This window comes from Sarcophilus harrisii, chromosome 2 (assembly GCF_902635505.1).
Source record: "Sarcophilus harrisii chromosome 2, mSarHar1.11, whole genome shotgun sequence".
NCBI classification, from domain to species: domain Eukaryota; kingdom Metazoa; phylum Chordata; class Mammalia; order Dasyuromorphia; family Dasyuridae; genus Sarcophilus; species Sarcophilus harrisii.
In genome coordinates this window covers 657,188,980-657,215,500 of record NC_045427.1, presented here as the reverse complement: position 1 = coordinate 657,215,500, position 26,521 = coordinate 657,188,980, and the positions used below count along the sequence as shown (strand labels likewise).

The 26,521-nt window shown below is 53.2% G+C and overlaps 1 protein-coding gene across 1 annotated transcript in view; it reads right to left on the bottom strand.

The window, feature by feature from the left end:
* Window positions 1-3,956, bottom strand: part of MGMT (O-6-methylguanine-DNA methyltransferase) — a 156,303-nt gene extending 152,347 nt beyond the window's left edge. The window contains exons 1-2 of the mRNA XM_031957032.1: window positions 3,932-3,956; window positions 909-1,046 (exon numbers count right to left, since the gene is read on the bottom strand). Of these exons, the coding sequence (XP_031812892.1) occupies window positions 909-1,033 (125 nt within the window). The 5' untranslated portion in view covers window positions 1,034-1,046; window positions 3,932-3,956. The remainder of the gene's footprint in view (window positions 1-908; window positions 1,047-3,931) is intronic.
* Between the last annotated feature and the right edge of the window lie 22,565 nt (window positions 3,957-26,521).

The window sequence follows — 26,521 nt, the reverse complement described above, 5'->3', positions numbered from 1 at the left end:
TATTTCCCAGAGTTTAAGGGAAGGTAGAAGCTTTCATGGGAAAGAGAAGAAAAATAAAAGGAGTCTGGTCCCGGGCATCCTTCTGGGAGAGAGCTGAGCCTGCTTGCCAATGCAGCTTCTGTCCGAAGCTCTGAGGCGTCCTCCCCGAGCCCCTGACTCTGGCCCGCCCGCACATGCGGTCGACGGCTAACGGGGGAAGAAATCGGTACGGACTCAAGAGGGCCACAAAATCAGAACTCACAGGCGGCCCCAGATGAAGCAGGAAGGTCCGACAAAGGCCCACCCGGAGTCCACGTGAAACCCTCCAGGGACAGGCCCTCGGCACCTTCTTGAGTGACCATTTTCGGGTCTGGGAAGTTCTACCAGCGAGCGTTTCTGTCCCATTGCCCCTAGTCCCACCATCTTGGGCCAAGCAGCCATTTTCCTTTCTTGAGACCTCTTTGGTTCATCCCACACAGCATGATTTGGAGGCCCTGTCCTTCCAATATAGCTCTTTTCTGGGCTCACCACCCAGAATTGAACCAGTACTCCAAAGGGGCCAGAGGGCAGGGTCCAGCTGACCTACTCACTCCTTCAGCTGAGGACCTGGGCCTCTGCTACCATGCTCCAGCTCACACTACCTCTGGGGGCGTCCGTGGCCCTGCTGGTCCAACCTGAGCTTGCAGGCCCCTAAAACCCCAAAGTGGTTCTCAGCTGAATGGCCAACTAACTGTCTTCCCCATCTTCACCTTGCAGAATTGACCTTTTCAGACCAAACAGAGAACTCACTCTCCTTCCACTCTATCCCTCCCTACCTGCTGGGATCCTAAGGAAAATCGCCATGTGAACCACTTGTGACCCCATTCCCTTTATAGCATCAGTCAATGACTTTCACATTCTGGACGTGTGATTATGGCACGTCTACTCACTCAGGTCTTGGAGACATTTTCCCCAGAAGCTTTACTCTGTGTACTCCGGCTTCACATCCCGAGATCTCTATCTTTCCCAAAGGGCTTTCCAAAACCGTGTATGTCATTCTGCAGGTGCTTCCCATTGTCTTCAGCAACCTATGAAGAAAACAGAAGGAAGCAGCTCACTTATAGGTAACACAGAGGCAAGCACATGAAGCATCGTACTCTTTGGAGTTCTGAGAGATGCATCCTGGGGAAGACTCGACTGTTTGGTAAAAACCACTTGGGAAAACGGAAAGTGACCTGCGAGCAGTTAGATTTAGACCGGGCTCTCACACCACCTGCCAACATAACCCCCACACGGCCTCTCAGCTGCAAGAGGCTGTTCCCCCGGCCCGTCCAAGGGGCAACTGCGGGGAAGGGAATGACCAGCTCGCTGTCAGATGAGAGGTGGAAAACAGGGAGAAGAGAGGGCAAGTTACAAACCTGCACTAAGCATCGTGTGAACAAGGTCAAGTAAGAAGAGGAATGGTTAAGTAGGGAAACAATCGCAGCAAGTTTTTATAACAAGAGCTGATATTCAAAATAAAAGGAACCAATTCAAATCTAAAAAACAAAGAGCCGTTGCCCAATAGAAAAATGGGCCAAAGGTAAAAACTGGCAGTTCTCACTGGACTACAAACACCCAAAGATCACATGAAGAAGAAGCTCCAAGTTGCTAGCAAGTGGAGGAACGCAAACTGAAACCGCCCCAGAGCTTCGCCTTGTATCTGAACGTTAGTCAAGATAACTGGGAGAGAAAATGGCAGCCGAGGAGAGGGCCTGTAAAAGGAGGCCCCCGATGCAACGTGAATGCTCTCAGTCGCCCCAAACACTCTGGAAATTGTGCCCCCCAAGTCAGCTGATCTGGCAAAACCACAAGTCGTCTAAATCTCCCCCCAAAAAGACAAAAGAGGTAAGAAAAAGACCCTGAAGCAAGAGAGTATTTAGAGCAGATTTTTTTTTTTTTGTCACAGAAAACACCTACAAACTCCAGGGGCACTGGACCAAGCAATGACCGAACAAAGCACAACTTACATATGTGATGGCCTATAACAGAAGGCAAGGTTCCGGAGCAAGAGCCGGAGCAAAGCGAGCGGAGCCTAGAACATCGCAGAGAGGCAGCTTTGGAGACCTGAGGGAGACCCAGGGAGTGGATGGGCCACCACACCACCTTCTGCAGGAGGGTCAGGGAGGGAGGGAGAGGGGAAGAGGAAGGAGGGGGTACTCCTTGAAACAGTTTTTAGGAACATACAAAAGAGAACAGCAGAAGCTCCAGGAGGAACCACAGATATAAATGGGACGGCTCTGAAAGTTCTATGCGGGATTATTCTTTGCCACCCTGGTCCCCACCCCTTTAAGTCTCCTTTGGCTCTGACACCCTCCCGGTCCCCTTTTACATCTAGCATGGAGCTGCCGCTCTCTCCTGCGTGCAACAGGGGCTGCCCTCTGGGATCGAGTAGAACCAATATTAAAAGTCTCTTCCACTTGGGGGCCATTCTGAGTCCTTAACTGGAAAAGTCACTTGGCCCGGCCCTACCCCAGCCACCTCAATCCGATCCTCCGCCTTCTCCGACTGCCGCACACACACCCAACGCGCACAACGCCCATGGCCACTTGTCCCAGGGCCACTCATCCAGGGTCACTGGGGGCTCTCTCCCCTCAAACCTTTCTCCTTTCATTTAACGTCCAAATCAAGACTAAGCTTCACTGTGATTTGCTTCCTGACAGCTTGTGTTCTTTCATTCTCCATGGCTCCTATTTTTTCTGATAACTGTATTTCTTAGCAGGCCCCATTTTTTTTTCTGTGATCTCATATAATATTAGTGACCTGTCAAAATAAAAGAATAAAAATTTAGTTGAGTTTCCAAAAGGGGAGAATCAATAAATGCCAAGGGAGCTGCTTCTTCCTTCTAATTACAAGCAAGAAATACGGAGCTTGAATTCTTAAAACGCTATTTTGGGGAGGGTGGGAGTTTTCCCAAGTCTCTTCGTATTGATTCAAGCTTTATATTAAAATTAATTCAATGAAAGTTTGAAATAGTGGGTTTCAATTGAAGCAGAATTTTTGCAGATATTGAGAGGAGCAGGGCCATTTGTGAGGCGCTTCTGCAGGAACTCGCCACAGGCCCAGCCACGCTCAGCCTCCATCACACCCGCCTTCTCTGGGGAGACAGCGGGAACCAGGAGCCACCCCGGGATAGGGAAGGCCAAGAGGGACCGCTCCCCGAGATGGGGAAGGCCAGGAGGGGCTGCTCCCATCCTTCCAGTCTCCCCGCAAGAGGCTGGGGCGGCCTATGCTAACCCACCAGCCTTTGACAGAAAAAGATGCTCCCACGGGATCCTGCACATCCACGAAGAAGTCCCGATAATGTAATTTCCATTATGAACGTGCTGTTCTCTGGCAACCCATTTCTTGCCGCAACGCTAGACATCAGCCATAAGCAGGCTCCCCTGCCCCAGCCGCCCAATCCTCGGGCTCCTGAATGTAATGGTGTAGGGGACCGCTCCCCACATCAGGCCCAGAGAGGGTGTGGTGGGACCCAAGGGCCCACGTGCTCTCCAGAATCCCAGGACAGCCCGCCTCCTTCTCCTGACGCGCACTCACCCCCTGCCCCTCCCGAGTCTCTGCTCTAGGACACATATGAGAACCATCTGGGGAACGAACATCATTTGAAACTGTACCGAAATTCATCAGGCTTTTGGCAGAACTGACTTAGGAAACTGTTTTTTCTCACCAGATAATTTTTATCCAACACAATCCTTCTAATGCAGGCTAGAGGGAAGGAGGGCATATTGATTTTTTCTCAATAGTATTTTAATTTTTTTCAAATATTTTCAAATATATTTTTTCAATAAAAAGAGGGAGGGACCAATCACGACTTCGGACAAAGCAAAAGTGAAACAAAAATCACAAGAAACAGTCAGGGAAAGGGGGGCAACCAAGTGGCCCAGTAGATAAGAACACTGGGCCTAAAGTCATCGTCCCTCACAACACTAACCTGTGACTCTGGGAAAATCCCTTTAGTATTCTTGCCTCTGTTTCCTCACCTGTAAAAAGAATTGGAGCAGTAAATGGCAAGCCAGTCCGGTATCTTTGCCAAGAAAACCCAAGTGGGGTCGTGATGAGTGAGTGAGTGACACAAAAGCAACTTATTTTTAGAGATTAAAATGACAGGGCAGACAATGACTTTAGTTGTGTTCACAACCTGGGGCTGCTGGAGTTTACTTGCTGAATTCTCAAAGATGGCCAGGTCAGTGTCTGCAGAATAGAGCTTTGTCCTCTCTAAGTTAGTGAAGGATGGCAAGTTCCGAATACGAATTCTGGCCACCTTCGGGCAGTGGATCTGAGGGGCGCTCAATGTTTGCAGCTATGGTGCTATGATACGCAGTCTCAACTGTTTACTTCATGGATCAAATGTGCTTCTTAATCAAATCTTACAATGTCGGGAGATGCTGGCCCGGTTCTAAATCTTCCTCATCGTTATTAACAATTCTTTCTCATTTGACAGAATTTAGAGGGAAACATTCCTGGGACAAGGAGTTGTTCAGTTCTTTTCAGTCAAGTTCAACTTTTAGTGATCCCGTTTGAGGTTTTCTTTTTTTTTTTTTAATTAAAGATTTTTCTTTTTCAAAACATATGTGTGGACAATTCTTTAACATTAGCCCTTGCAAAACCTTGTGTTCCAATTTTCCCTGTGGCTCCCCCCCCCTGGCGCTTTGTCCACATGGTAAAATATGTTAAATCCAATATATGCATACATATTTATATAATAATTGTGCCATACAAGAAAAATCAAAGCAAACCAATAAAATAAAAAGAAAAGAAAAAGAAGCAGCAAAATAAAATGTAAGCAAGCAACAACAAAAAGAGTGAGAATGCTATGTTGTGAACCACCCTCAGTTCCCACAGTCTCTCTCTGGGTATAAATGGCTCTTTATCACAAGATCATTGGAACTGGTCTGAATCATCACATTGTTGAAAAGAGCCACAGCCATCAGAACTGATTGTATAACCTTGCTACCGTACACAATGATTTCTTTGTTCTGCTCCCTTCACTCAGCATCAGTTCATGTAAGTCTCTTCAGGCCTCTCTGAAATTCTCCCTCTGGTCATTTCTTACAGAACAATAATCTTCCATAACATTCATAGACATCACTTATTCAGCCATTCTCCAATTGATGGGCATCCACTCAGTTTCCAGTTTCTGGCCACTACAAAGGTTTCCTCGTGGGCCCTTCGGGCCGGGGGCCAATGGCTCCAACAGCGGTAGGACACCCATAGCCACCCTCCCTACTCCTGCTGACATCTCCTTAGGAGCAGGAATCAACCACAGGGAATCCCCTCAAGCAGTGGCTCCCAATTCCGGGGGCTTTTCAAAAAGCTGTCCTGTGTGATCAACATCTTGATCAGCCAGACTTCCTGGCCACTACTCACCCTCTCCCCAATAGGTTTAGTCCCTGCTGCCATCCCCTCCTATTCTGATTACAATTTAATTAGTGCTTGTCTTCCTCTGAGAAAGAGAAGGCCACAAGGTGCCTTACTCCAGGAAAGACAACATTAAAAAAGTTTGCAAGAATGCCGCTCCCTTGTTTAAATGATCATTTTAACAATTTACATTTAAATGGTTTAAGTAAGTTGGGCAAACCAATAAATCTAAAGTACAAAACAGACAGACTACATTGGACAAACCTAACATTCCAGCAGAATCCAAGAGGAAAAGAAGCCAAGAGGATTCCTCCAGATCCCAAATCCCAAGTCCATGGCTCTGCTAAATGAAAGGGAACACAACTCAGCACAGTCAATCAAAGCCATTACTTTCACCGTGCATTAGCGTTGCCAATTAGAAGAACCCCTTCAACTTAATTTCCAAGGCCCGACCTTCTGAACAGTAACAGGCTCTTTTCGAAGTTTCCAAGAGTATTACATTAAGGCAATAACTCACCTTCCAGCTATAATATCCGTCTCCCTTATTGCAAAACTCCATTTCATAAATACTTTTCATCGACAAGCCAAGCTAATTCAGGTTAATTCTATTGTATTCTGGTGGTAGCTCCCATTTGTGTACGATTGCCTTTATCATCCCATCGCCAAGCCCGAAAGTAATCAGAACAATTATTTGAAAAGGGAGGTTTATAAATTCTAAATCGCCGTTGCTGGCATTTTTGATCAAATCGCAGCTTTATCTCGTGGAGCGGCGGGGACAGGGGATGAATCATGCATCAGTCAAGTGCTGCTGACCCCCAAGTGCATTGCACAATATCAGAACTGCTTCTAAAGAAACTTTCCTAGACCATCCATCATTCTTCATAACACGAAAATAGCTGCACACCTGAAGAGCAGGAGCTGGAGAATAATAAGCGCAGCCCCAGCGGGAGGGACAGGCGAGGCGGGGGGAGGACCACACAGTTAACAGTAACTCCGAAGAGCTCCGTTCATATCCGTCCATTTAATTTGAAGCGGGATGTGACCCGGCCCCCCGGCCAGCAGGGGAAGTGAGACCCCCATGGCTGCCCCTGGACCAGCCGGAGGCCGAGTGATAACGGGGCGGGCGCCACGCGGGCTGCATGTGCCCTGGGTCCGCGTCCCGGGTCTCTGACCCTCATCTTCTCCAGAAGGGGATTGCTAGAACAAGGCTCTAACTTGATTTTTAGGACAAGCAGGCAGGGAGGAGGCGCGCTCGAGTCCCCCCCAATGTGATTTCTCCTAAGTCAATAAGATGCTGGCGGTTGATCCAATTGAGGAACTAGCTGGCCATCAGGAGCCAATGCTCCCCCGTCTGCTGCGACACAGGAGGCAGCTGCTCCAGCTACCTTGCCATATCTCTGACGCCTCTGCTCATTAAAAAGCCATTTTAGAAAGAAGACAGGCGAGATCAGAGTCTTTAGACTAGGCATTCTGGGAAGAAGGAGCTGCTTTTTGCCTTCCTCTGCATCCCCAGCACTTAGCACGGCAGTACTGGGCACATGGCGGTACCAGGCACATGGTAGGTAATACTGGGCACACAGCAGTACCGGGCACATGGTAGTACCAAGCACATGACAGTACCGGGCACATGGTGGTATTGGGCACACAGTGGTACTGGGCACACGGCAGTACCAGGCACAGGGCGCTCCCTGGCACACAGCAGTACTAGGCACATGATGGTACCAGGCACATGACGGTACCAGGCACATGATGGTACCGGGCACATGGCAGTACCAGGCACATGGCGGTACCGGGCACACGACAAGCTGTTGCTTGTTGACGAGAAAACAAATAAGGTGCTTTCCAAAGGTAATGGCCGAATGCATACTTGAGAATGAGCACACAATGCCGAAAGGATCTAGTACCCGAGTCCTTCCAAAGGGGAAGGCCCGGAAGGAACCAGAGGCATATCAGTGGACCAGGGGAGCTTACCCCGCTTTGGGGGTGCTATGAAGACAAGGCGAGAGTCTCCTTGCCCTAATGCTGCCACAGGGCCTCAGGCAGAGCACCCACTTCATCCTCCTGGCATGGAGCAGGAGCAGAGTCGGGCCCTGGGAGGCAGGCAACAGCCCAAGCCCTCAAATCTCCCCTCCAGCCTCACAGGTTCTCATTCACAGACTCTTCCGCACTCTTCCCCTCCATTGCCCTGACAACATTTGTCATTTCACAAGCAGTAAGGCTAAAAAAACTTTCCCAATTTTCTTCCTGGACATTAATTCTTCCCTTTGAGGTCAGTCTGCTTGGGGTCCATGCTCTGCTCCATCCCCGCTGGCCCATCCCCAAACAACCCCACAGGGATGCCAAGGCTCCCCCCTCCAGGTTGCGCTCCTCCTGGCACTGCCAGCCTTGGTGCCCGCTTGCAGGAGACCCCATCGGCAGCTGATAAACTAAACCATCTGCCAGGTTTCTGTTCTGCGCACAGTAGGGCCAGTCAGCCAGTCAACAAGTACCGCCTAAGGCCCCAGGAACCCCATGTCATCTAGCACAACTCTGTCCTGTTACCAATGAACAAACTGAGGTCCAAGGTCACTCCGGTGGCAGCTTTCTTCTCGGATCTCCATACCCCCAGTCTATTTCCAATTATTCTACGTTGTATAATTCACAGCAAAATTCACCCGTCACTACTGGTGACTGTTGAGTGATGAAGACATCCCATTTGCATTTTTAATTTAGCACAAAAATGCATATGAGACATCAAGAAATCTTCAAGTGAAAAAACGTGTGTTGAACAGTCCATAGTAAGAGCATAACGTATTTGCTTTCCTAATACCCCGGATTTATGGAGCTCCTGTTTATTCTCAGGCAGTACTGGGCTCCATGAAATATTAAAAGAGACAGAGGGAAGGAAGCGGCTGCCAGAGTGCTGCACGAAGACTCCACGAGAGAGCAAGGAGGGGTTGCCATCTGCACCTGGGAAGGTAGCCCCTCCACTGAGGTCGCGGATCTCCCAGGCCCTTCCTGCTTGTGGCCCAGTCTCCCCTCAGCGCCACTGGCTGTCGTGGGCCCTGGCACAGGGGATCCAACGAGCTCAGTTGGAAAGTCCTTCGCCTCTGGACGGAGAGGGAAAGCCAAGAGCAGGTGAGGAGTGGGGTCCCCTCCTTCCCTGTGACTGCTGGCAAAATACACAGCCACAGCCTATATCCAAGATGCCCTAAGAAATATTTTCATCTAAAATCCCCCACTGTTCTCCACAAAGAAAGACCCAATGGTATCCATCTGTTTTCCATTCAAACATGGTGCTGCAAAGGGAGAGAGATTGAGGGGGGTGAGGGAAGGCAGAAATAAGCAAGATATATACAGAAGTGAATGAAGACTGGTGCCCAAAGACTGACCAGTCCTTTGGGTCAAATTCTGAATTAAGTAAGGAGATCCACAGAAAATTTAAATCTGGTCAGAATTCTCTCTCCTTTTTGCCACAAAACAGAAAACAAACAAACAAAAGCCATTAACATCCTTTCAGGCAAAGTAATTGGGGGGGCATATAAGAAAAGTACAGGAACCCCTATTGCCTTTTCCATATTTTTGTATCTTCTGTATTAGAGCTGTGCAATTCTCTTTCTTTCATGTCTCCAAGTCGAGCTCTCCAGATTTTCCCAGGGCCTCTTTCCCGAGCAATATCTGGACAATAAAAGCCTGGAGAATATTTGTTACATTAAAACAGCTCCTTCAACTGTAAAAAATAGGTTTACTACACAAAGACAGAGCTAGAAGGTGGCAAAGACTTAATAATACTGAGTCTATTTCTATGTTAGGTCATGTAAAGCAGATGGAAATAATGGCAGGAGATGACGGCCAGTATTTTATTTAGACATTTTTATAAGGGAGCCCGAAGTTGAAAGCATGGCCAGGGTTACTATACAAATTTTGATTTTACTAAAATGTTACGTCCCTTGAGCCAAGGTATTAATCTTGTCATAAAAGTAGTCTCTCAGCTCACTGGTCATTCATTAAAGTTCCATAAATTTTTAAATGTACTTTTTGTCACTGGCTCCCACACAACGGTCAAGCAGCAAACAGGGAGCTTGCTGACAGTTGTCACTTGCCATGTTGGGGGGACTTCTGGGGAGGGGGCAAATGGAACTGGAAGAGGACCTTACAGAGACAGCATGGACACACACACACACACACACACACACACACCATTTGTTTGCATTGCTTTCAATGCTTCCAAGAGGAACATGTCCACATTTAACCATGTTGATTTCAAAGAAGTGCAATGACAGCCTCTGAAAAAACGGCATAAAATTAGAGCTGGGCCTCCAATTGGGACTCTCCGAAGGAGCCACTGTCCCTCTGCTCTCCGCTCTACCACATGATGGACAGAGGTCTATAACAGGCCGTTACGGACCCTGACCGAGACCCAGAAACGCATGAGAAAGCATCAATCCTATCAATGTCAGTCGTCACTGTCCTTTACAGGGCCGGACACTGGGCGGAGACTCAACCCTGGGACCCAACTGGGCTGATTGGCCACCATTGCCACCCCCTTCTCTCCGGGTGCCCCCCCGGGCCCCAGGCCTTCGCCCTCTGAGGCAGGCCCGGCTGGGCCGGAGCGCCCACTGTGATCCAGTCCTGAGTCCTCCACGGAGCAGCTTTGCCGCGGTGAGCGGGACCAGGACCCTGGCAGAAGGAGATAAGCCCCCAATTCATAAGCAGCTGACAGGGAACCATGTTGCCGTTATCAGTCCCCCTCCGACTGGGCTGTAGGCTGTAAACTCGCCTCAGAATTTCTGGGGAAGGAGGATCCAAAGACACGGAAATGACCCTCCTCCTTTGGCAGGCAAACAGGAACTTAAAAGTTCAGGAGGCCATTGATCATCTTCAGTGAGTCACAAGCAACAAATGAGGCGGCAACGAGGTCTCCCCTCATCACAGCGCTCTACAAGCTGGGGTCCACAGAGGTAAGAGCGGCCAGGGCCTTCGGACCACCTCAGTTCTGTCGGCTCTCCCTCAGGACGGCCAGCCCTATGAGTAAACAAGGAATCACCCACAGCCACTCTTGTCTCTTCCCAGGAAGCAGGCCTGGCACGGAGGAGGCTCCAGGCTTCTTTAAGACCCATGGCCAGGCCGGCCCAGGCCGGCCCAGTCCGGACAGCCTGGCTCCAGAGAATGGCTGTGGAGAGAGGCCTGGATCCCAAGCCCACCTGACCCTGTTGCTCCTGAATGGGGCGGTCCTTTGATTCCCCCCCCTCCACAGCGGGGTCCTCATTGATTGCCCAACTCACATTCTCGGGGACTCTCGGCGCAGGTTTGCCCACCCCAGGCCCATGAAAACAGATGTTCTGGGGTTTCTGCTGGCTCCATCTCCACACTCAGCAAGGTCAAACCCTCTCTAGGGTAGAGGTGGAAAGCGAGATATGGGGAGGGGCTTGTACAGAATCGCATGGCCAGGCTGGAGCCCGGGGCTCCTGAGGCAGAGAGGGCTGGGAGTCCCAAGGGACTCAGGATGGCAGGTTCTGAAGGGAAGAGCCTGCCAGGAGGCAGGCAAGGCCCGCCTTGGTTTGTACCCTCTCCCCAGAGCTCAGTGGAAACCCCGGCCAGCCTGATCAGTGCCGTGGATACCCATGGGGTGAGCCGCAGTGGGAGAACCGGGGATGGAAGCCCCAGGCCTGAGAGTCAGGGTGAAGGCACGGAGGCCACCAGCAAATGTGTAGCAGCCCCCACCACGGCCACGCAGCCCTAAACCAGCCTTTGTCAGCATGGCCACCAGCCTCCATCATGGCCTTGATCAGAGTGAGCCCTGGGAGAGACCTGAGTCACTAAGGCCACGGAGTCCCACTGCATGAGAGGCCCTCTCCAGGGATCCTGACCCGGACCTGGCCACTGGAGGAGACAGCGGGGCAGAGACCCTGCTTCGGCTCAGGTCCCTGGCAAATCCTGGCGCTCCCACCCCGAGGTCACGGTCCTCCTGGAGAATGAAGGAGCAGCAACAATAAACCTTCTTCGCCTCATGAGAGTCTCCTTCCAATTATTTGTTTTTAAACCATGCAATCATCAAAGATGGCCTTAGTCCATGCTGGGAGGAAGAGAGGAAGGGAGGAAGGAAGGAAAGAAAAAGGGAAGGAAGGAGGGAAAGAAGGAGGGAGGGAGAAAAAGGAGGGAAAGAAGAGGGAAAGAAGAGGGAAAGGAGGGAAAGAAGGAGGAAGAAAAGAAGAAGGGAAAGAAGGGAAGGAAGAAGGAAGGGAAGGAAGGGAAGGAAGGGAAGGAAGGGGAGGGAAGGAAGGAAGGAAGGAAGGAAGGAAGGAAGGAAGGAAGGAAGGAAGGAAGGAAGGAGAAAGATCCATCACTATATCAAGTCAGTATATGAATACAATTCCATATGAAAACATTTAAAGTACATTAGATTTTTGGTCAAGATGAAAGACAGAAAAAAATTCAAGCAATCTATTCTAATTGGGTTCCCATGGCAACTGTACAATTGGGTTTTTCCATACAACATCCCAAAGGCCCCATGCACACTTGTAAAATATACTTCAAACAGCCGGAATTGTTTTTCCATCGCAGCACTCCCAGGAAGATCAATTACTATACATCCCCACCCTAACTATTAGTGGCAGGAGATGTTAACACTATTTGCCATATTAACATAAGTCATGTAAGAAACGCTACCTATCACAATAATTATATGAAACTAATCATACACCTCCGATTCCTCCAATGCGCTCGGGGTAATAAAGGCACATTCGTTTTGTCACAGGACCGTGTCTGCGCAATGTAAGAAATCGAGTCCAAATATAGACCGGGCCGTTTTGCCTCCTCTATTGATTTCCAGGATAAACAGAATCAATCATTAATAATTACATTATAAGATGACCCTCAGGGTTAATCAGATTCTTAGAGTCTCTCACTATGGAATTAACAACAAACATAGCTGTGCTAAAAAAGAAAAAAAAAAAGATAACTGAAAAGAATTCAAATCCGCATTTTAAATATTAATAGCACAACATAAAACCAAGTGCAGCCCCCTAACATGGGACTTGATTTGTACTAATTAGAGCAGGCCTCTCCTTGCCGTGACAGACGTGCCAACCCAGCGGGGACGAGCACACGGCTTATTTTTTAAAGGTTAGGAGTTTAGCCTGGACTCCCATTGTCATGTAAGGCCCGAGCCAGAGAGCCCTTTTCGGCACTGAAGAGGGACGTGAAGTAAAAGTTAACAGCTTCATTAACATTTTTCTCTGCCAGAACCTTAAAAATGCCTTCCTGTTTGGCCCATCATTCAGGTCTGGGAGCCCCCTTTCCCTCCGTGGCTTGGGAGAAAGTTTTTAAAACCTCCCACCCATCCCCCTGGTGCCTTAGCTCCCATCTCTCCCTCTACTTTCCCTACTCAGGCCAACAAAGCCTGAGCAGCGCAGAGGAAGGACGTCCCCTGAGGAAAAGTGGAAAATGTTGCCATGACCAAGGACTGGGAAGGATCTCATAGATCACTTGGCTCAAACGGCTCATCTGGGAGATGAGGAAAATGACAAGTTCAATGACCTGCCCACTGTCATACAGCAAGCAAAAAGCTACACCTGAGCTGGACACCAAGCCCTCAGCCTCCTGCAAGGAGTGAAATGGGCTTGAGCTACCATGGGGTCCCCATGCCTGAGGACGAGTAAAAGGCCCTGACTTCTCTCAAAAAGCTCACACTCTAAGAGAGATATCTGAGGGATTGGGGGGGGGGAGGGGAGAAATCATAGCAGATAGAGAAATCCCAAAAAGGCAAAGGGGAGGAGATAAGCAGGGACCAGGAGAGATCAATGGCAGAGGTCCCAGCCAAATAGGGACACTAGTCTGCTACCCCAAAACAAGAACTAGTGGCCCTGCAGTGCTAGCCTGGAGCTGCAAGCATTGGCTTTTCAGGTCCCCAAACCAGAGACCTTTGGGGCCTGAATCCTTTGGACTTGGCCCGGTATCGGGACGTACTGACAAAGGCTCTGTTTCCCTCCGAATTCTATCTGCGCAGGTCTCTGCTCACTGAATAGTAAAGTCCTGGAACTTTGTTGGTGCATCCCCAGCATCGAGTCTAAGACCTGCAGAATCCCCAAACTGGGACTGCATCAGTGTTCTGAGCGTTTGGGGAAAAGCTCCCTTTATCAATGCAGATCAATTGCTCTAATATCATTACTAACAACAAGGTTGGCCATAATGTTAGCATTTCTACAGCACATTAAGGTGTGTAAACCACTTAAAACACAGTATATCTCACTTGATCCTTGCAACTGTGAGCAAGGCCTCTTGCTCTCCCCACTCACAGATGAAGGAACTGAGGGTGAAAGGACGTCCGTAACTTGGTCAGCATCATCCAGCAGGCAGCTGCCCTAGGAGGATTCTAAACCAAGTTTTCCCAGCCACCAGCTCAGCAGTTCACCCAGCACATGGCCTAGCTGCCGAGATCACAGGTGAGACCTGACTCCAGATATTCCTGGCTCCAGGAGCAGTTCTCCAGCCAGGCTCTGGGTCACACTTAATAAATGTGTGTTATGAACAAACAAATGAACAGCCACAGGGCCTCGAGGAAATCCGGGCTCAAAGAGATGTGGCCGTCTGAGGAACTGTTCGCAGCATGTTTCACTTCAGGGAGGACACTGAAAGGACAGACGGCAGTCCCAAATGACAAGAGCATCCCAGAAAACTAACAGGTCAGAAAAGTAATTCTGTGAACCAGGAACCCATATTTAATGAGAACGATCTACATGTGGCTAGGAGGCATCCTTGATGAAAGCACGAGAAGAAGCAGGGAGGTGTTCTGAAGGCCGCCTTCAAGAGCACGGCAGTGCACCTGCCCGAAGACCAACTGCATCCTTCCGGGTTCTGCCGCCATGATTCCCACCAAAAGGAGATGGAATTCCTCCAACGGAAAGAGAGGAGCACTCAGCCAGTCCTCCAGAGGATGAGTGGGAAGTTTGAAACAAGGACTATGCCATAGGGACACTTGTAGTGGGAGCCTTGGCAATAAAAATGACAGTGGACACTTAAATGGCACGTTACCTATGTCATTTCCAGAAGCTTGAAGATGAGACGACCTGTTGTTCCAGCTGATCCTAAGTTCCAAGCTTCTCAAGAGACTTGAAGCGCTCCCTTCCTGGGACCTCCGCTGCCCAGGATTGTGGGGCAAATGAGCACCCAGAAGAGAATTCTGGGCTTCCCTGGTCACTGGCAGCTTCCACAAAGCCAATAAGAGCATCGATGCAGATCGCAGGACTCAGAAGAAGCTAGGTGAGAAGTCTGGGGCCATGTGGTGCTCCCTGGGAAAGACAACAAGACCAGGGGCTCTCCTTGCTAGGATGCCAGGGGCACAGCCAGAGCTGGAAGGAACCATCCAAAGCCGTCACTTTCCCAAGATGGGTAATGTCTCTAGCCCAGGGCCCAGCCAGTGAGTGAGTATCTGAGGTGAAATTCGAACACAGGTCTTTGTGGCTCCTGGCACCAAGCTCCAAGATCTCAAAAAGTTCTTCAAGGCACTGTAGTCTATAGCCAGCATTATCATCTCAACCCTCACCCAGAACATCAATAAGGACATCACAGGATCTGCAGACTAAACGCCACTGGAAGGTAGGGATGGTCCCACCCCTTCTTGGTATCCCCAGCAAGAAGCATGGTGCCCAAGGCTTGCAGATCCCCTGGATCAAGATCTGGCAAAAATCCCACAACACACGGCTTCTCACGCCTGTTTCCTCACTTGTTGAATGGGGGCGACACGACAAAACTTTGTTCCGGGGTTTTCATGAGCCTCAAATGAAGGGATCTATGGAAAGAGCCGACACTTAAGATCAGCTATGAGTAAGAGCTTTGGATCTGGGAACACAAATGCTGCTTCTGGTCCCAGTTCTGCTAATGAGCCCTTGGCAAAAACGGGATCTTTCTGGGCCTTTGGCTCTCAATGCGGAGTCCAGATTGGAGTGTGTGGGGCCCTTCTGTCAGCTCCAAACCTGTGAACACTTCGCCCCACTGTTTGCTCGCTAGTCCAGTGGAGAAGAGAAATAAAGACAGTATTGGGAGGCCCCCCTTGCAGGGATTTCTCACCTGTTCTATAGGGTCCATAACTTTACATACAAACAAACAAAAGGGCTGTAAGGACAGACAAGTGTGCAATGCCATCAGCTCTGTGTGAGCCATGTATGGTCAGCAGAGGGCCACTGGGGACCAAGTGCCCGGGGAGGCCCAGTCACCCGCCAGTGCTCCCGGGGGCCCTCCGGCAGGCACTGCTGTTCCGCCTTGGCAGAAGCAAACCCTGCCAAGGAGCACCATGGGGAATTGGGTCACACCGGTGGCTCAGAGACAAGGCACAGTGAGAGAAGCTGCTGCAAGGGGAAAGGGCCGCCGGGCCAGAACACTGAATCCGGGGGTTTCCTTCCCAGGGTGCTAACGTACAAGCTGGGTCTGATTATCATGTTTTTAACATAATTCCCCAGTTTCAGGAAAATCAAAAGAATTTACAAGTAAAATAGTGAGTCCAAAAGGCAAACAAAAAAACCCTTGATTTTTTAAAGCAAAATCCTGATGACCAAACAATGCCCCACATGGGGCCTTCTGGAACAAGGGAAAAGTGAGAGGTGAGAGGGAAGGCTCTGCCCCACCTCCAACCCCTCCCCAGGGCCCAGGAGAAGCCACAGCTCCAGCAGGGCCTAAAAGCAATCTCAATGAGGGTAAAAAGCAATTGGCCACAGGATACCTGGGACCACCAGTAGTGGCTTCTTAAAAAAAAAAAAAAAATCATGTTTCACTAACTTTTCTGCACAGGTTCTGGGCCTGTCCTATTTAAAACAAAGGGCTCGGCAGCCCCAAAAACCTCAGTCCGGCCCCCACAGCCCCTCCTCCAACTGCACTGATTTGACCATAACTCCCAGGTCGGGGTGAACCGGGACATGAGGCTTATTCTCTTGTCCACACCCTGGCTTTCTCTGGCTCGCGCCGCTCCCAGTCACCAGCAGGCATCTGCCTGCAGCTCATCCTGGAGGCGGGTGCCCGGAGGGGCGAGGAGGGGGAGCGTTTGTGGGGACCCATGATGGGGCGGGACTGCCCCATCTGGGGCTGCCACGGAGCTCTGTGCCATTAAGAGAGCTGACCAGCCAGGAGGCGATAGATGAGGAAACTGAGGCAGGGAGGGGAGGCAAGACTGCTTTCAGGTTGGGAAGACTCCAAGTGTGAGACTCCATCCATGCCGCCATTTCCATACAGAAACTTACAGTGCACAGGCAAAAAGATAACAAACTAAACTGTGAGGATGGATGGGAACAGAGGAGGGAGAGCTCATTGCCAGATGAATGGAACAAAAACATGACTCCACCTGAAAACATTTCCCCCTTCTTTAAACTGATTTTTTATTATTCTGAACTTGACAAATACACATAAAGACGAATATTGCCACATGAAAAGAACAAACGAGAACGAATCTCTGTCCCACACCGCCCGGGTTTCATCCCTGAGAAATTTGTCAGCTCTAAAGATGGTGGCTCATTCCTCGTTTCCGGCATTTTTAAATCCGCCATGGCCACTTTTCTCTTTTTTTTTTTTACATTACAATCACAATCTTTCCTTCCTGGTCACTCCTCTTCCCTCTCCTGGCCTGCAAAATACCCATTTTAACCAACAGAGTCGAGTACCACACTCCTACTGGCCATATCATCCCCACATCAGCACCCCCCACGCTGGCCCCGTCCAACAATGTCTCTTTCTGCCCCCCGGGCACATCGCCGCCACCTCACGGCACCGCCCTGCCCACGTCAGGAGGTGGGCGGCAAGGCTTCATCATGGCTGATGGCGCACTGGGTCGAGGTCCCCACCACCACATGACCCGTTCTCCCGGCTCTGTGCCCTTCCCTCTGCCCCCAATCACAAGTCTTCAGGGACAAAGGAGGATTCTGTCCCTTGTGCAACTATCAAGGTCAGCCCCACTCGGAGGCCGTCACTATCTGCCCGGCCCCTCCCTCAAGGGCCAGGTCTATCTTGCTTTGCACTGGGGGCTTTCCCGTCATGGGAAGGACGCGGTCTCAGAGGCCAGAAGACCCTCTGTGGCCGCTGAAGGCCAGGCCTCAGATAGTCCAGCAGCAGCTAGGAGGTACCATGGGGCACAGAGCGCCTCGCCAGGAGTCAAGTCACTGACCTGCCACCTGCCTCAGTTTCCCCATCTGTAAAATGAGGGTATTAACAGTCCCTACTTCCCAGGACTGCCGAAGGCACACATGAGATCGTATTTATCAAGCCCTCAGCATAAATATTGGCTGTTACGGGCCTCAGCTTTCTCCTCTGCAGCCTATCTGTGCAAAGGACACTGGCCTGAAGGAAGGAGATCACAACTTACTAGCTCTGTGAGCGGGGCTAAGGCCCTGGACCCCTCTGGGCCCTTAAACTGGCCTCTCATAAGCTGATGGAGCCTTGAAGAGTCCTGGCAGCTCCTCCAGTGTGGAGGGAGAGGGAGAGCGCTGCCCCCTATGCCCCACAGCCCTGAAATAAGCCCCCCAAGTTTCTAGCCTTACTTAAGGTGCTCATCTGGAAAATGGCCCAGCCGCCCCCCAGGGTCTCTGCCCGGCCTAGCTCGGGGAGGCCCCACAGAAGGAGCCCTGCCGGTGAATCGCTCACTGAACAAGCGGGGGGACAGGCGCCAACTGGTCAGCCCATTGTAGGGAGAAGCAAAGGGAGGCCCACTGAGGACGTCAAACTGCAATCTCTTCACTGCCCTTCCCCCGTGCCTCAGTCAGATCTTAGTCACATCACAATTTCAGCAGATTACTGATATACTCATAAATCTAAATATCCTATTAATTAATGTGGCTTGAGCTTACAAAATACTAATTGGCGCCAAGGGGAAAAGAAGAACAATTGGGGGGGGAAAGACTTTTTTCATGGTAATTCTGCTTTAGGAGAAAGTATTCCCAGCAAGGAAATCAAGTTTCTCTTGGTCTACTTAAATTTCTGGAAAAGGGAAATCATCTCCCTAGGGATTTCCTCGGAAAGAAGCCCTACTAACTCTCAATGAGCAGGGGGGAGGGGGGCCCCGGGGAAAAAGGGAAAAGGGAGCCCCGAAACAATTTTTTTTTGGCCCCCCCGGGGCCTCTGGCCGGAAAATTTCCCCAAAATTTCCTTGGGAGGAAAGCCCTTTAGGGAAAACTGGAGCCAAACCCCGGGGCTGTCCCTGGGGGGTCGCCCCTGTCCCCCAACCCACCTTGGGAGCCAGGGTAGAGGCCATGGCGCCTTTCGGACAAATGAAAGGAGAAAGGGGAAATTTAACAAACCCGGGGATTTCGAAACAGAAATTAAAATTTCGTTCTCCCTTTACGAAACCTGGGGAGAAAGGGAGGCAAAGGGGTTGTTTTAAAAGGTTGTTTTACTTTAAAATTGTTTTTTTTGTGAGGGGTTTTACGGGGGGGGAGGGTTAAGTTTGGTTTGGGGGTCTTTTGGTGGGGTTTGGGGTTTGGAGGGGGGGTGGGGGGAGGGGGGATTTCAAAGGGTTTGGGGGGGGGGAAAAGGGTTTTTCTTTGCAGCTCCCAAAGGGGTAGAAGTTCGGGGTGGGGAAAGAAGCCCTTTCGGGTTTCTGTTGGGGGGAAAGGGTTGAGGGGTTGTTTCCTTGGGAAAGGAGGGGGGGATGTTTGGGGGGCAGTTTTCCCGGGCCCAACCCTGCCTTCCCTTCGCACCCAAAAGGGCCCGTGGGCAAGATGGGTTTCCCGGGGCGGGGAGGTTGGGGGGCGGGAACGGGAGGGGCGGGGGGGGGCCCGGCTGCCGGGGGGGAATCGGGAGGGGTCTGCAGGAAGGGGGCAGGGGCTGGGAGGGGGGAAAGGTGGAGGGGCAGGGGCCAGGAGGGAGGGTGGCCCGGGAGGGGTGCAGATCAGGAAGGGGGCAGGGGCCGGGAGGGGGAGTGGAGGGGGCAGGGCCAGGGAGGAGGAGGGACCCGGAGGTGGTAGATCAGGAAGGGGGGGGCAGGGCCTGGAGGGGGCCAGGTCCGGAGGGGGCAGGGGGCCAGAGGGAGGAGGGCCGGAGGTGGTGCAGATCAGGAAGGGCAGGGGGGGGGGGAAGGGTGGGAGGGGGGGCCCAGGAGGAGGCAGGGCACCGGGAGGTGGTGCAGATGCAGGAAGGGGGCAGGGCGCCGGGAGGGGGCACAGGTGCCAGGAGGGGGAGGCGGGGAGGCGGCGGGGCCCGGAGGGGGGCGGAAAAGGTGCCCCGCACAACCCAGCCCCGGGAGCCGTACCAGTCCGGAGAGCAAAAATGCTCCCGGGGGAGAGCGGGGGCCTGGGGGGCACCGGGACCCAGGGCTGCACAGGCCCCTGCCCAGGGCCGGCCCTCCCCTCCGCTTCGGCTCATCCGCTGCCCCTCTGGGGCCCAGCCGCCCCCTCCCGAAACGGCCGGGCCCCTCCGCCCCCATTCCGGGCCATGGGCCCCCAGGCGCCTCTGTCCCTCTGCTGTCCGTCCCGATGCCCCTGCAGAGCCACGCCCACACCTGCACCTACACCTCCACACAGGGCCCCCTACCGGCCTCTGTGTGGCACGGATCTCAGGCCCCAGGGCTGTCCACCTGCACCTACACCCATGTCCCCCCTAGCGGGGGTCACAGGCTGGGGGGTCACATCCTGGGCTTCCTCCTCTGGCTGGGGGGGCGTTAGGGCTTTTCTGCAAAGAAGGGCCATGTGCCGCGGCCCTCCGCCTCGGGCTAAGAGGAGGGGGTCCTGTTCTAGGGGCTCCTCTGACGGTGAGGGGATCATTTGTGGGGCCCTGGCGGGAGGGGGGGTGCGGGGACTTCCTCCCGGCCGGGGTCGCAGGGGCTCCGCCCCGGCTCCATCCGCCGCCGCGGGGAGGGGTCTCGGGCTCTCCGGCCCCGCACTCACCGCTCGCCGCCCGCCCCGGCCCAGGACCCAGCGATGCTCTGCTCCGGTCCTTCTCCCGGGAGTCAGCGGCGCGGGAACAAGCCCGGGCAGGTCCCGTGGGGCCGCGGGGGCGGGGCGGGAGCGGGGGCAGAGGCCGCGGGGGCAGGGCCGGGGACCCTAGGTCACTTTCATTTTCGATATGCGCATGCTGTGCGGGCAGCGGAGGTGGAGGTCCCCGTGGAGGGGAGCCCGGACACCCCCGCCCCAGTCCCGCCCTCGCCCGCCGCCCCCGCCCGCAGATATGGGACCTTAAAGTGAGCTATTAACCAGACTGTAGATTAAATAGGCCACAGACAGGCCTTGGTCTGGGGAGCTTCCCAGATGCCCAGGGAGGAAGGAGCAAGCCTGGAGCTGGGTCCGCCTGACCAGAGGGGGCGGCAGGAAGGGGGCGGCGGGGGGTAGGTGTAGGGGCGCCAGGCGGTATGAACGCCTTAAGCGCCACACTAGAGCGCCCACGGCCCGGCCCGCCCCTCCGGGGACATCCCCCCTGGGCCTGGGCTCAGGCCCGCCAAGGAAACACTCTCCCTGGGGCTTCAGGACCCCTCCCCCGCTCTCCTCCCCCCTCTCAGAGTGCTCCCTGCCTCCTTGGCCGGATCCTCTCTGGGACGGAACTGCCCTGAGCCCCCCGGAGACCCCCAGACCTGCTTCTGCCCTAGTCCCTCGAGCCTAACGTGTGCAAGACAGCCCGGCTTTCCCCAGAAATGCCCCTTCCTTTCCGGCGTCGCCCTCCGTCTTCCCTGGGGCTCAGGTGCCCCACCCAGGAGCATCCTGGGCCTCACCCCAACCAGGCCAAGCTGCTGCCAAAGGGGCGGGGCTGTCGCCTCGGCAACGCGGGTGCAGATGGCGGCCCCTCCCCCCGGCAGCCGGGCTTCCCACAGCGGCCTGGGGGTGCCCGCCTCCAGTCCCCCATTTTAACTCCTCCCTTAAATCCCCAGAGACTTGCCTAAAGGGCCGGACCTAGTCTGTCACCCCCTACTCCCCAAACTCCACCGGTGACTCGGGCAAATACAAAGATGCTCACTGACCCAAAGCCCTTCCCAGCCCGGCCTTTTGGGGCCTCTGGGCTCTTCCCTTCCATTAGTGGCCCCGGGCTGTCCCAGGAACCAACCACTCCCAGGGAGGAGAAGGGCACCTCCGGCTCCTCCCAAGCCTGGAGTGCTCTCCCCTCCTCCTTTCTGAGTAAGGACCGAAGCCCCACCCCCCCCCCCAGCGCCTCTAGATTCTGGCGCCCCCTCTGGCCGGGCCCTGCTCCCGCGGTCGCCCCGTTAGTGGGAAAGCTCCCTGAGGGCAGGGACTGGCTCTGGCCTTTTCGGTCCCCAGCCCTTGGGGGGAGGGAGGGAGGGGGGAGAATGAGGAGAGAGATGCTGCAAAGCTGAGCCCCAAACTCCCGAGGGAAGGGCCGGGGGCCGCGGCCGGCGCCTTGCGCCAGACACACCCCATTGGTCCCTGTCCACGTGGACCGACCATCTGATAGAAGGGGCGCCAAAAGAGGCTCCGTCAAACGCGCAAGTGCTTCTGGGGCAGGAAAGGTGACTCCGCCCATCGCCGCAAGCGGTGGCGGGAAAAGCGCCAACAGCCTGGGCAGAAGGGGCGCAGTCTGCAAGGGGGGAGGACGGCGACGTCCGTCCCGGAGCCTGAAACGCTCACAAGCTCTGGGGGGGAAACAGGAAATGAAAGGAGGCGAGCCACCGGTCCTGGGCAATGGCGGCTGAAACACCCTGGTCACGGCTCCGCTGCGTTTTCGCGCGTCCCCCCCCAAGATCCGGAGAAAGCCCGGGAGCGCGGTTCCGCTTCCCCGGGAACTAAAGGGGAGTCCGCCCACCAGGACAGCTCCACGGCCCGGGGCTGGAGTCAGGGGGGGCTTGACTTCGAGTCCCGCCTGCCTCAGACACTCGCCCTCCCGGGGTCCCCGGCCGACTCAGGCGGGACCAAACGGGAAAGCGCGAGAAATGAGCCCCTTACACCGCGCGCTGCCATAAGCCCCAAATGGAGCAACAAGCGCAGTTTGGAGGTCCCTGGCGAATGCGAGGTCTTCTCCTTCACGCTCCCAAGGGGAAGAATCTCAAGCGAGACGCCCGCCCGGCCAGAAACCCACGCGCACGAAGCCAGTCGATAAGCTCTTGTCCGAAAAAATCAATGGCTACAATTGGAGGGACTGGGGGAAACTTGCTTTTTTAATGTCTCCGATAAAGTCTGATATCCAGAACCTGAGGGGGACTGACACAAATGCATGAAACTGAGACTAGAGGACAAGTGAGTAAAGGGAGATAAAATGCAGGCAGCAACCGGAAGAAAAACGTTTTAGAATCACCAATGATACGAGAAATATCAATTAAGATGATCCCATAATCACCCCATCGGCAAAGATGATCAATGACGAAAGGGACGATTGCTAGGAGGGGAGTGTTTTGATTGGCTGCTCCATTCACTGTGGGGGACCATTCTGGAAAACAATCTAGAATTTCCCGGAAAAGTGCTAAAATGCGCTTGCATTTTGTTCTGCAGATTATGTTCTGTTTAAATTCCAAGGAGAGCTGGGAGCGGGAAACTCGGGGAAACGCCTACACGAAAGAAAACGTGAAAGGCTGAAGCAACAATGTAATGGAGACAGGAAACAAGCGGGAACCCAAGGAAGGATCTAGAGAAATCTGGGAGGCCGTGTGGGAGGCGGCGCCGGACGGAGCCACCAGAACCAAGGGCCGCCGGACCCCACGAAAAGGGAGGCTGCCTGCCAGAAACAAGGAAGGAGAACCCGGCTTTGGAACCTCCGCAAATGTCCCGCGAGATTAGCCAAAATCGGCATTTTCCAAGGAGCCCCAAACCACTGTTTCCTCCCCCAAAGAGTTCAGCCAGAAAAGACCCAACAAGAAGCGAAACCCTAAGCCCGGGAAAAAGCCCTGGGCAGAGGCAGAAGAACCGGACCTGCCGCCGCGGGCTCCCGGGCCCGCAGACTGAAACGAGCAAACCTGGCGGGATGAACCGTACAAGCGCCCTCGGCTGCAGGCCCCGCACATGGCGCGCCTTCCTCGGGAGCCTCGAGGAGATCGCCAAGGGCCCAGAAATGGAGGGCCTCGGGCCCACGCCCTCTCTTCCACCGCTCCGGCCCTCCCCATCCTCCCCCCTGTCCCCAGGGCCCCTTCCATCCCAGCCTAAAAGACCCTTCCCCTTCTATGGCCCTGCTGAGCGGATTGGCTGGGAACTGTGGACCCCCTCCTCCCTTTTCTTCCTCCCTTCCCCCCTCCCCCCTGTGATAATCACACCCCCATCTCCTCCCCACCCGGATGAGGCCCGAGGGTGGGAGCTCACAGGTGCGCCCTCCATCCCGGCTCGGAGTCAGACACCGAGCTGCGGCTCCCTGGGATTTGTGGGGGACACCGGCGAGGGAGGGAGGTCCCAAGCACCAGCCCCCTGAGGGCAGACTGTCTTCATTTGCTTGTTTTGCTGTATCCGGAGCTTAGTCACACCAAGTACGCAGCCAACCCTCACTAAGTGCTTTCTTCTACCCATTTCTCCACATCGTGGCTCTCCTAAAGTAGTGAATGCGGCCGTTACCCGGACTGGAGACAAGCTCCTTTTTCAAAGTCCTAACTTCCACAAAAGAATCTGTTTTGCTATCAGAGCGAGGCTCACCGGCTCCCCCCTCGTGGATGGCACCCAGTCCCTCTTCCTGCTTTGCACATCACATAGGTTAACAGGATATAAGGGTCAGCTTGAATCATATTCCTGCATTCACCTCTGTGTGTAGAGAAAGCTCCATCCACACAAAGAAAAAAGAAGGAAGAAAGGAAAGAAGGGAGGGAGGGAGGAGAGAATGAAGGAGGGAAGGAAAAAGGAAGGAAGGAAATAAAATCTTCCAGTTGCTTCCTCAGCTGGCACTAGTTGAAGGGAAAAGGTCCTTGGGAATCAAATACTAATTTGGTCATTTACAGCCTCTGTGACCTTCAACAAGTCTCTTGTTTGGGGCCTTTGTTTCCTCATTTGTAAAAAGAGAGAGCTTTCGTAATGTGAGAGAGCTGGACTCCCTCATTTAGCCCAAAGGGCAGAACCCAGAAGGCCTGACTCCAGTGGGGAGGGTGGTTGCTCAGGATGTCAGGAGATGCGCCTGACATTGGGTGGAAGGAGCCGCCTGGTTCATAGCTTTGGGTGTCTCTAAACAGGAGGTGACCAAGCAAGGGCTTGGCGGTCACTCAGTGACTGTGCTGCAGTGGGGCACACTTTGGGGCACAGGCTGCCCAGGCTGGGGTCTCTTATTGCCCGGTTCCCTCCAGCTCTCCATGCTGGACCCCTCATTTCCTCGGGACCCCAACTGAATTTCCTCTGGACTTGCCGGAACCCCTTTAAGGGACTGGCCCCAACCAAGCTCACTGAACTCCCTAGTCTCTTTGGAGATTAAGAGCTGTCTGAGAGCTTCGAATTTTACAGCTTCTGATTATTTCCAATAGTTTGTAACCAAAGAACCGGGTGCAATAAGCCCTTTTCTCCTGCTACTGTTGGGAACTTAGAGCATTGACCAAGACCCACTACCCAGGAGTGGAGCCTTCTCCTTCCCACAGCACCTTGGGGAAATGGAGGGTATCATTGTGATCCAATGAGAACACATGTGGTTTGGAAGCCCCAGCCTCCGGACAAGCGAGGGATGGTCTTGGACAGAATGAGCCACCGCCGACCTCCCTCCCTCCAGGTTCTCGGGGCTCCTGGTGATTTCTTTTGGGGGAGCAGCCCTCTAATCCAGAGCTGAAGGGACCGTTTTTGACCATGCCTCTACTCGTGTTGTGCTTGGAGGCTCCCCCATGCTGGGGAGTGAGTCCTGGCCAGTCCCTCCTAGTGGACAAGCTTTAGGCGGAGTACAGCCTGTCTCCCTCGGGAGCACCAGCCTGCCTGGGCTTGGAGAGGCCATGACCCAGCAGCTTCAGGGCCAAGAACTTCCTGGCTTGAGCCACACAGGATCTGAGGGGCATCATGGGGCCTCGGAGGCAGGCCGGGGTTCAGATGATGAGTTCGTACATGTACGAGCCACGTGATCCTGGGCCAGTGACTTCTCCTAGGCCTTTTTCTCCCCCCCACCCCCAACCAAGATATTGAGCTCAACACTCTTGGAGGTCCTTCTGGCTCTGGCTCTGTGCTCTGTGAAGTCACCAAGTAAACCCAACTTCAATTTCCTCAACTGTAAGTTGGGATACCAATACTTAATTGAATTCAACAAGCATTAAGTACCTACTGTATGCAATGCACTGTGCCTCAACTCTGGGCTTCTTGAAGGGTCAAATCAGAAAATGAGCCTGGAACACAGCAGCATCGGATCCCTGCTGGGAGGGCGCTGGAAGTGGATTAATGTAGATTGGAGAGGGCTGTTTGGAAATCAGCCCTCCTTACCCTCTGCGGTCCCCAGCTGTGGGGAGGGGGTGGGGAGACTGAGGGAAAGTGGTCAAGGAGGGAACTGGCAAATTCAGCTCAGCAAACATTTATTCATCTCAACACAGAAGTATTTATTAAGCGCACACTCTGTGTGAAGTCTTGTGCCAGCTTGGGTCAGTGATACAAAGCAGAAATGACACGACCTTGGGCCTGAAGGACTTTACAATATCATCATCATGTTCATCTCAATAATAATTACAACAGCTAACATTTATTCTACTTTAAGGTTTGCAAAGCACTTTATTCTTACAACAACTCTGTGAAGTAGGAACTTCTATGATCCCCATTTTACAGGTGGGGAAACTGAGGCAGAAGATCATACAATGTCTGAGGAGAATTTGAACTCAGATCTTTCTGACCCCAAGCTCACCACTCACTCTGCTGCTTCCTAATAGGGAAATATTGATGAAGAGGAGGGGGCACAGCAGGCTAGAGATGAGTTGATCTGCTTTCATGCCCCGTCACACCCCATTTCCTGCTCTCACACGCGTAGAGAGCAGCCCAGGGGCATTCCTTGGCCCAGAGGAGCTCCAAGACTCTGAGCTAGGGGGAAGGGCATCTGCATTCCCTGCTGCACAAGTCCCAGTGCCCTTGATCCTGCCCAGTTCGTGCTCCCCTTCTATTAGGCCTCAGAGGGTTACCCATGGGTTAGAAGTCTCCCCTGGTTGGGATGTGTCAGGGATGCTCCCAGGTCCCAGGAGTCACCGCTTGCTTCCTTCCACTGCCTAACCATCATTCACGAAGGACATTTCTCCCTCGGAAGACTTCATGGGCCCTGTGGACTCCCTGGTCATTGTCACCCTGGGGATCACCTGTCCCTGGGAGAAAACTCAAGCATAGGCCGGTGTCAGGACAAGAGCAACCCACAG